Raw genomic sequence first — 15287 nt, 5'->3', positions numbered from 1 at the left:
AAAAAGATAAAGCAACAATGTCAGATGATTTTGAAGTTGGAGGAGAAAATGAGATGGAGTTTTTCTATTTTTCCCCACCTACGTCACACATAACCTTTCCAACGTGACTATGTAATGCTATGTAATTTGTGGTTAAAAAGTAAATATATATATTTTTTTTAGAAAATGACAAATCGTTTTGCTAGGTAAGACCCTTGTTCCTCGTCTGGGATCGTGTAGATTGATTTGAAGCTGCATTGAAACAGCAATTTGGACCTTCAGCCCACTGGTCCCCATTGAAGTCTACTATACGGAGAAAAATCCTGGAATGTTTTCCTCAAAAACCTTAATTTCTTTTCAACTGAAGAAAGAAAAACAGGAACATCTTGGATGACATGAAGTGAGTAAATTATCATTAAATTTTAATTCTGAAGTGAACTAATCCTTTAAGGTGACAGTTACACATTACTACACATACTTACTATAGTAATAACAGTAAATTACGCATAATTACAAGTAACTAATCATAAACCTAACCTTAACACTATAGTAAGTACATGTAGTTAATTAATATTAATCAGTACTTGTTTAAGTACAATGTAACTACGTCACCTTAAAATAAAGTGGAACCCTGATTTTTCTTTAAGGGAAATATGTTAATCAACATCTACAAACCAAAATTTTTTTATCATACACCCCTGCAGTGACAGCTAAATTTGCACTCCTGTCCTGTTTTTTTTTTTTTTTTTTTTTTTTTATAAATAATTACGAAATTTTTATATTTAATATTTCATTTATTTTTAAATAGTTTATTACTATATTGTACATTTGCAAACATTTGTTTTAAAAAAAAAAAAAAAAAAAAAAAAAAAATATATATATATATATATAATGGCCTTCTGAACTTATTTCACAGAAGGCGTGTGTGTTTGTTCTTTACAAAAAAAAAAAGGTTAGCAGTTGTATATTTAAATGTTGCCTTCTTAAGACTGTTAATTTACTGAAATCAGCACTTCAAACAAATGAGGCCAGCTGTGCAAGCACAAGTTATTTACAGGCGCCTTTGAATATTCAAGGTGCTGTGATTGCAATAATTTTATTCCACTATAAAAAGGAATCACCACAGAACAATAACCCACCTGATTTAAATGAGAAAAAATTTATTTATGAAATGATACATCTGCGCAGCATGTAAATACTCCTCTTGGTCACACTTGAACTCCCATGAGGTTGACAGGCCGGTTGTTGTATCTTTTTGAGATGTCAGCTTCAATCTGTATGTGAGAGAGAGAGACAGAAATAAAAAGTGGAAGCTTTCTTTGTTTTCTAAGCCAATCCAGGAATTCATCTTCAGTAAATGTTATGTCCATCATGATGCTTTTGTGCTCTATTAACCTCATTTCTCTTTACATTTAAAACACTTGTCAAGCATCGGCTCCTTTTACATAGAAGGGAGGAGTGTGAACGTGAGGTGCTATTTTCACTTTAGTAAAAAGTAAAAGAAGTTGCAGGGTCATACTGCATGCTTCTATTAATACAACAAATGTATTATGATAAACCTGTACTGAAACAAATCCGCAAACACATCATTATAAAAAGTTACTCTACCAGTTTCTGGAGCTCCTTGGTGCGTGCCACCAGCAGATCAATGCGCGGCTCCAGCTTGGCCTGTTCTTCCAGAGCCTCCTGTCGCTTTTCAGCCAGCGTGCCACGCTTCAACACCAAGATATCAGCCTGCTTGAGTTTCTGCCGCAGTAACTCGGAAACACGCTCCACGTAGCTGAGACATAAACACACACAACACCAGATTTATCATTATCTGACTGAAAGATTTCAGCTACATGTTCTTGAACAACATTTAGTATTTTTTAAAACCTGACTGGTAATATTGGAGATGAAGAGATGAAGTGCATTTCTGCAGGTGAAAAGTTTGAGAGGGTGTAATTACCGTGGTGACGCTTGGATCATGAAGAGATGCTGCATTCGTACTGAGGTGAGCCCATTCAGCAGCTCACGCACCTCTGCCAGCATGACCTGCACACGCTCGGCAGTCTGAGCCTGGATCACTGAGGGAGCGAGCTGGAACTGACTCATGGCCACCAAATCACCTTCTTCGTGCATCTCACTGAGCCGCTGACACAGGAACATTTCCAACTAACCCATAGAAACAAAACAAATGAGTTAGGTTAGGTAAAAATTAAACATTCTGTCTAATACTTACAGGTGCTGGTCATATAATTAGAATATCATCAAAAAGTTGATTTATTTCACTAATTCCATTCAAAAAGTGAAACTTGTATATTATATTCATTCATTACACACAGACTGATATATTTCAAATGTTTATTTCTTTTAATTTTGATGATTATAACTGACAACTAAGGAAAATCCCAAATTCAGCATCTCAGAAAATTAGAATATTGTGAAAAGGTTCAATATTGAAGTTACCTGGTGCCACACTCTAATCAGCTAATTAACTCAAAACACCTGCAAAGGCCTTTAAATGGTCTCTCAGTCTAGTTCTGTAGGCTACACAATCATGGGGAAGACTGCTGACTTGACAGCTGTCCAAAAGACTACCATTGACACCTTGCACAAGAAGGGCAAGACACAAAAGGTCATTGCAAAAGAGGCTGGCTGTTCACAGAGCTCTGTGTCCAAACACATTAATAGAGAGGTGAAGGGAAGGAAAAGATGTGGTAGAAAAAAGTGGACAAGCAATAGGGATAACTGCACCCTGGAGAGGATTGTGAAACAAAACCCATTCAAAAATGTGGGGGAGATTCACAAAGAGTGGACTGCAGCTGGAGTCAGTGCTTCAAGAACCACTACGCACAGACGTATGCAAGACATGGGTTTCAGCTGTCGCATTCCTTGTGTCAAGTCACTCTTGAACAACAGACAGCGTCAGAAGCGTCTAAAGACAAAAAGGACTGGACTGCTGCTGAGTGGTCCAAAGTTATGTTCTCTGATTAAAGTAAATTTTGCATTTCCTTTGGAAATCAGGGTCCCAGAGTCTGGAGGAAGGGAGGAGAGGCACAAAATCCATGTTGCTTGAGGTCCAGTGTAAAGTTTCCACAGTCAGTGATGGTTTGGGGTGCCATGTCATCTGCTGGTGTTGGTCCACTGTGTTTTCTGAGGTTAAAGGTCAACGCAGCCGTATACCAGGAAGTTTTAGAGCACTTCATGCTTCCTGCTGCTGACCAACTTTATGGAGATGCAGATTTCATTTTCCAACAGGACTTGGCACCTGCACACAGTGCCAAAACTACCAGTACCTGGTTTAAGGACCATGGTATCCCTGTTCTTAACTGGCCAGCAAACTCGCCTGACCTTAACCCCATAGATAATCTATGGGGTATTGTGAAGAGGAAGATGCGATATGCCAGACCCAACAATGCAGAAGAGCTGAAGGCCACTATCAGAGCAACCTGGGCTCTCATAACACCTGAGCAGTGTCACAGACTGATCGACTCCATGCCACGCCACATTGCTGCAGTAATTCAGGCAAAAGGAGCCCCGACTAAGTATTGAGTGCTGTACAAGTTCATACTTTTCATGCTCATACTTTTCAGTTGGCCAAGATTTCTAAAAATCCTTTCTTTGTATTGGTCTTAAGTAATATTCCAAGTTTCTGAGATACTGAATTTGGGATTTTCCTTAGTTGTCAGTTATAATCATCAAAATTAAAAGAAATAAACATTTGAAATATATCAGTCTGTGTGTAATGAATGAATATAATATACAAGTTTCACTTTTTGAATGGAATTAGTGAAATAAATCAACTTTTTGATGATATTATAATTATATGACCAGCACCTGTATAATAATGAACAGCTGTACCTCCATCAGCTCGTTTATGAACTGGCTACGTGTCTGTGAGTTTTCCAGAAGAGAAAGAGCATCTTCACCTCTGGCAACACCGTCAGGACCTGCAAAAGTAAAAGTATTGAGACCTATAACCAAGCCCAGATCAAATCTGCAGACCTTGGAGTGTTGTATTCTGATTTTCAGAGAATGGAAGAATATGTTTCATTGTGCTTACTTGTAAGAAATCACACATTAAAACAATTAGCTCTTCGTGATGTTTATTATTATGTTTTTTATTATTATAAAGCACTAAAACTCAAAATTATTCTAATTTAAACACAGTAAGATATTATGTTGTTTCTCTCTCTTTTGTTTGCCAAGGAAGCAACTGTTTGATCAAAATTACATAAATTGTAAAATATTACTGCAATTCAAATAAACTGTTTTCTATTTCAATATATTTTAAAATGTAATTTATTCCTGTGATGGCAAAGCTGAATTTTCACCATAATTAGTCCAGTCTTCAGTGTCCCATGATCCTTCAGAAAGCTCAAGGAACATTTCTTAATATTATCAATGTTGAAAACAGTTGTGAAGCTTAATATTTTTGTGGAAACCTTAAAAAAAATTTCAGGATTCTATGAAGAACAGAAAGTTCAAAGGAACAGCATTTATTTCAAATAGAAATCTTATTATAAATATGTTTACTGCCACTTTTGATTGATTTAATGTATCTTTGCTAAATAAAAGTATTAATTTCTTAAAAAAAAAAATCATACTGACACCAAACTTTTGAACAGTACTGTAAATTTATAATATAAATTCTCAATGTTCATGTACACACATCAATAGTTAATTTCAGTGAATTCAACACACTTACAGTCTGTGCCCACATCCACAACTTCGATTTCCACGGGGGCAGATTCAGATTCTCCCCAGTCAATACCACCCGCAACTGTTTCCTAAAGTTGATTGGTAGAATGTTTTAATTCTATATAATGAGGTGTTTGAAAATGTTATAATCAAATGTTAAAATCTTAATATTTGTTCTAAATACTTGCCTCGTTGCCAGACTCAAGACTAACACCCCAGTCCACACCATCCTCAACAGAGATCCCAAAATTAACCTCTTCAGTACCAGCACTGCCACCAAGGTCACCCCAGTCAATCTGCACAAAACAAGAATGACAGATGGGAGAGGTGTTTTGTTAAAACACTGATCCCTTGCTTGCTTTATTTTACAGATGTCCTGTGAACACCATGTAAAAATGGTGCACCATTAAAGTCACCATGTAACACCATTAAAGTCACCATGTAAATTGAAATTCTCTTTTTTATGGAATATTGCATACAACATCTCTTGCAACAACATCTCTTCTTTTCTCTGAGGGTGGAACGACCTGTCACTCACATGGCATCACAGCAATAACAAACCACAACCATTCAATGATCCAGTCATTTCCCGATGGACAGAATCAAGTCCTGACCTATATTTTTTCCTGTTCGAGAAGCTGTTTCACTCGGATATAGTACGTCACAATAGGGAAGAAAAGACTATAGCAACTTTTGTTTCAAACCTAAATCTGGAGTCATGATGTCAGACTTACCGTCTCCTCTGTGACAACATCAGGTGGGGCTTCCTCCATTACAGGTCTCTCTACAACCGTGGGCACATTTCCTGTCTTCCACTCATATAAAGTTGTGTTTCCTTTGCTCTGGACAAACCTCAGCATGGGCAGTACAACCTCAGACCTGAAAAAGGAAGTCGAATATTAGAAGCTCAAATTTACATTTCTATTATTACAACATCATAAGGGTCATGTTGGAGATCAATCAAAAGCATGAATACAGGTATATAAAGATCAGCAGCTTTAAGGCCCATTTACACCAAGAACAATAATTAAAAAGATAACTATATTAGCGTCCACAACAAGACACAGTAATATTCTGTTTGGTCAATGTTTTTAACTTTCATTAGCTTTCCATCAATATTGTTTCACTATATCATTATTGTTATAGTTGCGAGAAGTGGAAATAGTGAATATATGCTAAAGCAAAAATAAATTAGTATAAAAATATCTTTTTTAGAACTATATCTTAATCGTTATAATTATTGTCTTTGGTGTGAACGGGCCTTTATTTATGCGATATTTAAAATGACAGGAAGTGACACTCACCAGTCACTGATAAAGTTTGTGAAGGCTGAGTAAAACTCTATTGCTTCCTTCAGACACGCTGCTTTTTTACCAGTTTCTTCTAAAACTACAGGCAGATCTTTAACCAGTGCTTGTATCTCCCTTGCCACATTTTCCCCCTGTGAAATATGTCATAGTATGTGTAAATGCTATTGAACTATGTTAGAATAAATGAAAATAAAATGAATTGTTGACTCACCCTTATCCCATACTGTTTACAGGCAGCATAATAGCGTTCCCTCATGTCGGCGGCACCGCTCTGACACTCCAGTTCCCGTCGGCTCAGTTCCTGCTGCAGCTGCTGAGCTTTAGACACCTGCTTCCTTAGAGCAGGACCTTCATAACTTACACTACGAATCAATATACTGGCCACTTCAGCTGGGGTTAAAAACACACATACACACAATCATGTCAATGTTTGCATAACTTTAAAAAAAGTAGTAGTAAATTTTGCATTAAATAATTTTGATTATTTCTTACCTAAATAGACATTGTCTTTTTCATACATGGACACTATCTCTTGCCAGTCCTGTTGATGTAAAATATAAAAGTTGAAAAACTAAAATAAATTAGAAATGTTGCCTTGTCAATAAACTGAAGTACTAAAATTGAACTAAAACTATAAATTGAAAAAAGAAGAAGAAGAAGAAAACCTAATAAAATGCATCTTGAAATCAAAATGACTCCGTGAGGCCTGCATAGCCAGCAATGACATTTCTCAAGATCCATTAATGTACTAAAAACATATTTAAATCAGTTCATGTGAGTACAGTGGTTCAATATTAATATTATAAAGCGACGAGAATATTTTTGGAGCGCCAAAAAAAACAAAATAACGACTTATTTAGTGATGGCCGATTTCAAAACACTGCTTCATGAAGCATCGGATCATAAATGATTCAGTGTATCGAATCATGATTTGGATTGCGTGTCAAATCGCCAAACGGCTGAAATCACGTGACTTTGGCGCTCCGAACCACTGATTCGACACGCTGATTCATTTATGCTCCGAATCTTCCTGAAGCAGTGTTTTGAAATCGGCCATCACTAAATAAGTCGTTATTTTGTTTTTTTGGCGCTCCAAAAATATTCTCGCCGCTTTATAATATTAATATTGAACCACTGTACTCACATGAACTGATTTAAATATGTTTTTAGTACATTAATGGATCTTGAGAGAGGAAATGTCATTGCTGGTTATGGAGGCCTCACTGAGTCATCAGATTTCAACAAAAATATCTTAATTTGTGTTCCGAAGATTAACGAAGGTCTCACAGGTCTGGAACGGCATGAGCGTGAGTAATAAATGACGGTTTTGGGTGAACTAACTCTTTAAGAGTGATAAACTACACATTAAAAGAAAACTGAACAGCGGAGAGATGCATCATCACCTTCATCCTTTGTGATGAATATCTGCCAAAAATATTTTTGGTGGATGCTTCTGTTCCTTTCAATATTTCAATTATTTGTAAGCAATGGAAATAGTGAATATCTGCAAAAGAAACAAAAATGGGTATGAACATATCCAAAAATAAATAAAAAACAGATAACAGTCATACAAACAAGACATGTGATTGTATTATTAGAATTATTATAAAGCTTTACATGAGCCGGAGAGCAGTTGTTTGATCTCCTCATTTTCTGGCATATCCTGAATGGCAACATTGATTTTCTCTCTAATGGTCATAACTGCACTTTGCCATTTCAGCGTGCAGTGCCTCCGGTCCACCAACCAGTCTGAATGATGGAGACAAGGTTAATATTAAATACATCTTTGTCAAGATCTAAACTACTGTGCATTTATGGATCCCTACAAACCATATGCTAAAGAATGTGTCAGTATTCATAAATGCAGGTATGCCTTACCCAAGAGTCTACTGGTTTGGATGTCAATAGGGAGATTCTGGATGCTCTGCTAAAATGGATTTTAATAACAAAGGTAAATTATACAGTCACATCAACTTTTTCACATTATTATGTTCTTATAATCTTACTGAAAGAACTAAGCAGAACAGAGATTTAAGGCTAGTAAATAATGCAGTCTTTATATATTAATAAAGGAACATAACTATGCAAAGATACACAACGATATTCTTTAAAATGATTAAGACAGCTTCTTGTGTCTACAAGCATGATGACTTTTCTTTACACAAGGAGTACAAGACGGTTAGACTCTATTTTAACAAGAGAATATTATTTTTTACCTCCATTGCGACCGTGGTTGTCGTTATTTTGCTAAAAGAATAACTAAAACGACTCCATAATTAAACATTAAACATTAAACCGATGAGATTCAGCTCAAGTTTATATTTCCACTGACACGTACATACACAACTGACCAATCAGCGCACACGACACTGCTGTGTCAAACGCACCGTCTGCTGAAAGACCAATGAACTACACGTATAGAGCAGCCGCTAATCATCACTTCCTTGTAAAGCCAAAATAATAGTCACTAGCTTCTAGCGCAGTTACCTTAAATTTTATTTTACAGTTATGTATGTTCCGTTTCAGTTTTGCATTTTCAAAAATTTTAAAAATGCACTTTTTAAAGGGTTAATAATTTAATAATTAATTATTCACAAGGCTGTAAATCCAAACTCATTCCTAAAATGTTTGCAAAATTTTTATTTCTACTTCAGAAAATCCATCAATAAAACATTTCATATATATATATATATATATATATATATATATATATATATATATATATATATATATATATATATATATATTAAATAGTTTGGGATAAATTGTATTCTTTTTAATGTCGAATTTTGGTATGAATTAATAATGATTTAAGAAATAACACCAACTATCTCACTTTTCAGAAGGTAAACCTGAAACAAATGACTAAATGACTTCTCTGATAAATGACAGATATTGTTTTTTTAATGAAAATCTCGACCAATTATGTCTTCAGAAACAAAAATAATAAAAGACAATGATAAAAGTACCAGATTTTTGATGATGTGTTTTAACTTAAATACTTTTTTTCTTCTAGGCTATTTATTTGCGTAGATCCATGTGTTTATTGTACTTGCATTTATATTATTGTATCTTATTCGAGATACGATACGAATATGTTTTAACTGTTCATGTATGTACTGATTTGCTCTGTAATAAAAAAAACAAAAAAACAAACAACAAATGACAAACAGCAGAAAAAGAAGACCACTAGATGGCGCGACTTCCTTTATATTGACAACAGTTTCAATACAGTTGACTGAGAAAAAAACATAATCCATTCTGTCATACTCGTAAACAGACCTGGCGATAGATAATAACAGCATGAAATAATAATTTTAGCTTTTCTTGCATCATATGCATTGGACTTGTGCTTATTTTCTATTATGCTGCTTGCAAAATTCATAAGCCTATTTCAACATACACTTTATGTATACAAAAATTATGGTAAATATCCTGCTCTTTCCTCAGTTATATTTGAACAAGGTGGTTTTATGGATTTTTCTGTTTGCCGGTTCACAGCACACCTTATCTAATGTGTTCGGCAAAGGGACTTTGGCTGTAGCTAAATATGACTGCAGGTGTCTCAAGTGTTTCCAACAAGAGGCTCCTCCCGTCTGTTTTCCGACAGAGCAGATTAAAATCAGCAAAGAAAAGCTGTGATAGTTTAAAGCTTGAAATAAAGGCCAGTGACCCTATTATGCAATGTTAAAATCAAAGATAGGATTGTAGTTTTACTATTTCTTTTAAAAGTTTGTATATCTTGGGCAACTTCTGCAACACTGCTAGGCCTACTTAATAACCAACTTTCCTAGGAGAGGCCTTTGAAAAGAGTCTTACATTGTACTCCAAGCAGTGCTGTTTTAATCACTCCAAAGACTTTCTCAGCACCTTGCCAGGAACAGAAATCAGAATTTTAATCCTAAATCGCTTAAGCTCTTTATTGGTCTTGTGAAGCACAATGGCTGTAACAGTTAAGGGGAACCATAGGCAATGCTTTATTTTCATATTTTTTGAATGACATTCAAACCTGCTCCTATCTCAGCTGGGGATCCAGTATCCGTCTGTGATTTCCCCACATTATGCAAATGCGAGCATCATCTGTCTGGTGGCCTTGCAAAATTAAACATCAGAGGTGAAATTGGGAACAAGCTCAGGTGGCAAACGTCCTTCTGTTGTTATAAAAACCTCATACAATCCACACAAAAAAATCTGTTTTTTTGTAAAAACCACATTTAAGAATGCATGTGTGAATAAATACCACTGACCTTTGCATTGGCAGTATGAAAAGCATATAGAATACAAATAAACCAGGTCGAACATATTATGTTTTCTTTGTCAAAAGGTCTATCTATCTATCTATCTATCTATGTATGTCAATTATAAAAACCAAAGAGTGCACAGAATGAAAGGATTGCATTTGAAAATCACAGTCAAAGAATTACATTGTTGTTTCCTTTGAGTGTGATGCAGCTCATAACACGAGAGTGGACTATGGCCTCTGTAGCTATAGGAAAGATATTTATTTTAATACAAAACTATATGCATAGATTAAAACTGGCATTTATTTACTGTATTGAAATAGTTTCTCTGCAGTCGGTCTTGATTTTCTACCTTTTTGGTTGACCATGCAAATGTTAAACCAACTTCACGCTCCCATGAGGTCGTTCACTCAGATCGCCCTCCCTCTTTCGATCACATGGCTGTAACATTTACTCATGTTGCACTGGGTTGGACCTAATGTTCAACTTGGACTGAAACAGTGCATTTGTGTGAGGCTGTATAGGCTGCTGTCTTAGAGAGGGAGATCAAACAAGACTGATAAAGAGAGAGGGAGGAAGGGAGGGACCAAGAGAGAGGAAGGGGAAAGAGAACACCTGTAGCATGAGATGTTACACTCAAAGCAGACATTCAGAAGGAGGGAGATTAATTAAGAGAAGGGGAAGCAAAAAGGTGAGAAGGTGTTAGCAGCTCTCAGCACACTGAACCTGAGTCAGTTAGTGAACACAGGGGGCAGCTTGTTAAAGCGACAATGGTTTAACTTCTTCTGGACACCTGTTCATCTAAACCAAGAGCACTTTTGAAAGAAGTGAACACAACTTTTCAGGTGAGGACTGATTAGATGCTCCTTTTGTGTTTTGATGCTAAGTATGAAGCATTGTTAAAATATTGTCGGTGAATTGCATTTGTTCTTGTATTTCTTCATTTTGCTTTTTTTTTTTTTTTTTTTGTATAGACAAGAAGATTATAATTGCCATTCTTAGTTTGTCAGGATTTTTTTTTTTTTTTTTTTAAATCTTAAATGCATTTTTCATAAAATATTGTTCAGTGCAATAAAAAAACTGGTCCTAACCATTTAAAACAACAGGCAAAAAATGAAAGGATTTAAAGTAAAATTAACAAACAGGTCATTTTAAACACAGATTTGAACAGCCTGTTAAGATCAAACGATTCAGTGAAGGCCTCCCTTGAGAGGCTGTAGGCTAAATGGGAAGCTTAAAATGCCATGTTAGGGCCCAGATGAGAGAGATGGGACACAAACGGAGGAAATATGATGTCCAGGCCTAGACTTGCAGTCAAACTTGACACCCTCTATGATTGCTCTGAATACGGCAGGGCCTAGCTGTCCTTGGGTTAACCTCTCCTCTCCTCAAACCTTTGTATCACCGGGAAGGCTTTGAACTTGGTTAGTGATTTCCTAGGTTTAGACAGGAACATTGTGCTTTCTCTGTGATCTCTGGGGTTCTTTAGTGCTGCTCAGTCACACAAGGAGGAAAACAAAGTAACTTATTATCTAGCTCTAAGGATATACCTCCTGAGTAGCTGAGCGTCTTGTACACGGTCAGGTGACTTTTAAGAATTAGCTGCAAACTATTAAATACAAATATTTTTATTATTTAAAATGTATTTACTATTTTTGTATTTTCTAGAATGCATTTTTATAACGTTTTCCATCAGGTATGAATCAATCTTTGAGTAAAATTCTCAAATGCACATCCATGGGACTTTTTGAGTACGCAGGCTGTGGCTCATAATTCAACATAATCAAAAAGCATGAACAATAAAACCATTAAATGAACCTTCACACCACCCTAGCTGAGGAAACCACCTGACTCTCCTAGGATTAAACCTTACAGTAATTTTCAGAGTGCAATAAGATCTCCTATACATCTACAATCTACTTGGCCACAATAAACTAAGTGCAATTAAGGTGAAAGAGTAAAGTAGCTGCCTCTAAAAGTGACTGAATCCGGTCGTTATGTAATTGTAGAAGATCAGTGACAAATCCGGTAGAGAGTCTCTGTTACCTTATAAAATGCCCCCCTTTATTTCGTTATTGACAGACAATGCAACATTACATGAAAATATTTTTTGTTTTGTGTTAAATTAGGGCCGTTGGTATTGTCTCTGGCCCTTTATGGCAGGGGTTTTCAAACTGTTTTATGCCAGTGACCCCCAAATATGATGATTCCCTCACAAGGAACCATTTTACACAGTAAATATTGCTCCAAAGTAGTTTTGCAGATTGTCTTACAACCCTCAGTGAGCAAGGTGGCAAATAAAAACATGCTAGAAAGATACAAAGTACAAATTATTCTTTAAATTATGCAAGAATGTAGATAGATAGACTGAAAAAAAATAACTTGTAGGATTTACTTGATAAAATTCTCGTAACAATTTTTTGTAACAAATTTTACTGCTACTGCTCTGTACAACTTACCTGTTATTATCAAGTAAAATCTTACTATTGAACTTAACATTCATAAAGAAATTAAGTTAATATTACTTAATTATATTTGATTTATTTAATTTCAGCTATAGAATTAAGTAACATCTACTTAACTAAGTAAATTTAACAATATTAACTTTTTACTCAAATATAACATTGAATTAATTGAATGTTTTTACAGTAAATAATACAATAACTATCATATAGACACCATATTTACATAATAGAAATAATGCAGCACTCACCCGAACACAGAGACTTCTATACTTGGTACACAATACACAATGATGGTAACATTCGATAGATAATTTGGTCCCACTTTATATTAAGTGGCCTTTATGTACTTACATTTAAATTAATAATATGATACAATGCACTTATTGTGTACATACATGTTTTTACATTGTACTTATATTTTAAAAACACCTGCATGTAATTACATCTATAATTAATTTCTGTAATTACATTTATAATTACACTGCTGACCCATCCCTTAACCCTTACCCCTACCCTTAAACCTACCCATACCACCAAAGCTTTCCCTAACCTTACCTGTATTCCACCTCAAAAGCAGCAAAAGTATTTTGCAATTCAATATGAACCCAATAAGTACATTGTACTTATTTTTTGATGTAAGTACATAGTAGTTAAGGCCACTTAATATAAAGTGGGACCGATCATTTTTAAGTGTGAATGTGTCATTTTGAGTAGAAAATGAACTCCAGATGTCACAAAATTGCAAGTTACTAAACCTAACAACAATGACAAAACTGTAAATACAGCTGAAAAAAACAACAACAGCAAAAAATTTTCTGTTTTTTTAAATTTACTTCACCACAGAATCATTTTTATCAGTGTAGGTCTATATCTACATCTGATGTTTGTATCTTTCTAAAAACGAAATCCACCCCAAAGTCAGAAAGTCAGAAAGGATCAAGTTTTAGTGGAATTCACCATAAAAACTATATTCACGTGGAGACGCTGTCTCGTTTTCTTGCATGAACCCTCTATGAGCAATATTCTACAAGACACTTTGAAGTATATGGGATGACAACTGCCAAGTGAAGGGTGTGTTTACTAGAGCCTTCTAAAGAACTGATACTTGAAATCTTATCTCAGACCAATGCTATAAAACCTGCTGAATTCGATGGAGAAACCATGACACATTCTTTAATACATTGTATTTAATGATGACTATGACAATGTTGCTAAGGGACCAGATGTCACACCCTTGTGTGATACCAGCCATTTCACATTATTGTTGCCAGTATGCAGGTGTGTGAGTCTCCTGTGTTTACACTGGTTGCTATTACAAGGGTAAATCATTGTACATGCTTTGTGATGTGTACAATAGCTATACCCTGTCCAATATTACATAACGAATGTAATCGGAGTGGGATGAAATTCAAAGTTGTCCATCAAGTTGATGTTCATGTGTCATGGTTCACGCAATGTTATTTTGGTGCATCTCAGATCTCAGGGGAATGACAGGGGATCCAGTGGTGCTGTTCATTAATTAAACAGCTGAGCAGCAGAGTCAGGTGTCCTCTTGTTATTCTAATCTAATCATTGAATGAGAAGACACACATATGACCTTATAGAATTAGTTTTGCTGCTTAGAAGTATGCAAAACAGCCTTCATGCTAATGTTCAGATGCACTAATGTTTTTGTATCCATAAAAAGACATCCTAGGGCAAAAACAGTGAGAGTTTGGGTGATAAATGAGAGTGTTATGCTATGCACTGGAGAATTAAGCAGCTTGCAGACTCACTGTTAAGTTATGAGTTCATATTTCAACACATTACTCAATATCTCTCACTTAAAGCTTTCTAAAATGCAGCAATATTTGTACTGCAGACAGTTCATTTATAATGTGTAAGAAAAAAATAGCAAGAACGCTTACTTTGTAAAAACTAGTTTTTATGCTACTATTTCACGAAGGCCAAAAATATACATTTTGAATATTTATTTTTTCTACCCACTGTTAATCTCAGATGTATAAACCTCCAATTTAGTTTCATGTTTTATAGGCCCACAGTAAATAGTCCCAAAGTGGTTCTGCAGATAATATTGCCTTACAGTGAGCAATATAAAGTTGACAGTGGCCATAAAAAACTGTTTTTGAATAAGTTTGAATCTATATTTTCAACATTACTCAATATCTTTCACTTCTAGCTACCTAACAAATCTGTATTCATGTTATAGGTCTACCGCTTTAGCATCTCCTCTTCGCACCTGTCATGGCCGACCCTGCATGGTGGAAACTCACCTTCCTGAGAAAAAAGAAGTCAGAGGCGAAGGTCCTTTATGAAATACCGCCTGACTTCAGCACCAACAATGCAAATAAAGACCTGGGCAACGATGCAGCAGACAGCAATTTGGATGCCAGACTAGAAAAAATAGTGGATAAATCTGCGACCAAGGGCCGTCACGTCAAAGTCTCCCATTCTGGGCGGTTCAAGGAGAAGAAGAAGATTCGCGCAACTCTGGCAGAAAACCCAAGCCTTTTCCCTGAAACTGCTCGGACAGACAAGAGCCATGTGGAAAAATGACACGCAGATAAAGCATACCATTTGGGGACTGTTTATACCTGCATACACATTAA

The 15287-nt window shown here is 35.6% G+C and overlaps 1 protein-coding gene across 2 annotated transcripts; it reads right to left on the bottom strand.

Annotated features, from left to right (window-relative positions):
- Positions 1-1119: 1119 nt before the first annotated feature.
- On the bottom strand, positions 1120-8354 carry cdk5rap3 (CDK5 regulatory subunit associated protein 3). Of its 2 annotated transcripts, none has more exons than XM_048170245.1 (14): positions 8189-8354; positions 7851-7899; positions 7590-7721; positions 7376-7476; positions 6465-6513; positions 6184-6362; positions 5967-6103; positions 5397-5541; positions 4851-4958; positions 4670-4751; positions 3823-3911; positions 1928-2133; positions 1588-1759; positions 1120-1253 (listed from the first exon to the last, which is right to left on the bottom strand). In XM_048170245.1, exons 1-14 carry the CDS (start codon positions 8192-8194, stop codon positions 1188-1190), a joined length of 1521 nt encoding a protein of 506 aa, XP_048026202.1. In that variant the 5' UTR covers positions 8195-8354; the 3' UTR covers positions 1120-1187. The 2 variants fall into 2 exon arrangements, with proteins under 2 accessions (XP_048026202.1, XP_048026203.1); XM_048170246.1 differs by having other exon boundaries at positions 7851-7896; positions 8189-8349.
- Positions 8355-15287: the final 6933 nt, after the last annotated feature.

This window comes from Megalobrama amblycephala, linkage group LG20, assembly GCF_018812025.1.
Source record: "Megalobrama amblycephala isolate DHTTF-2021 linkage group LG20, ASM1881202v1, whole genome shotgun sequence".
Lineage (NCBI taxonomy): Eukaryota > Metazoa > Chordata > Actinopteri > Cypriniformes > Xenocyprididae > Megalobrama > Megalobrama amblycephala.
Note: the sequence above shows the minus strand (reverse complement) of the source record. Positions and strands in the feature narration are given on the sequence as shown.

Bases quoted from the DNA above. Each gene is read 5' to 3' on its own strand.
- cdk5rap3 (XM_048170245.1), bottom strand. The intron at 7,477-7,589 runs GTAAAGCTTTAT...TTTCTTTTGCAG, and splicing joins ACAACTGCTCTCCGGCTCAT to ATATTCACTATTTCCATTGC. The intron at 6,363-6,464 runs GTAAGAAATAAT...TTTTAACCCCAG, and splicing joins AAAAGACAATGTCTATTTAG to CTGAAGTGGCCAGTATATTG.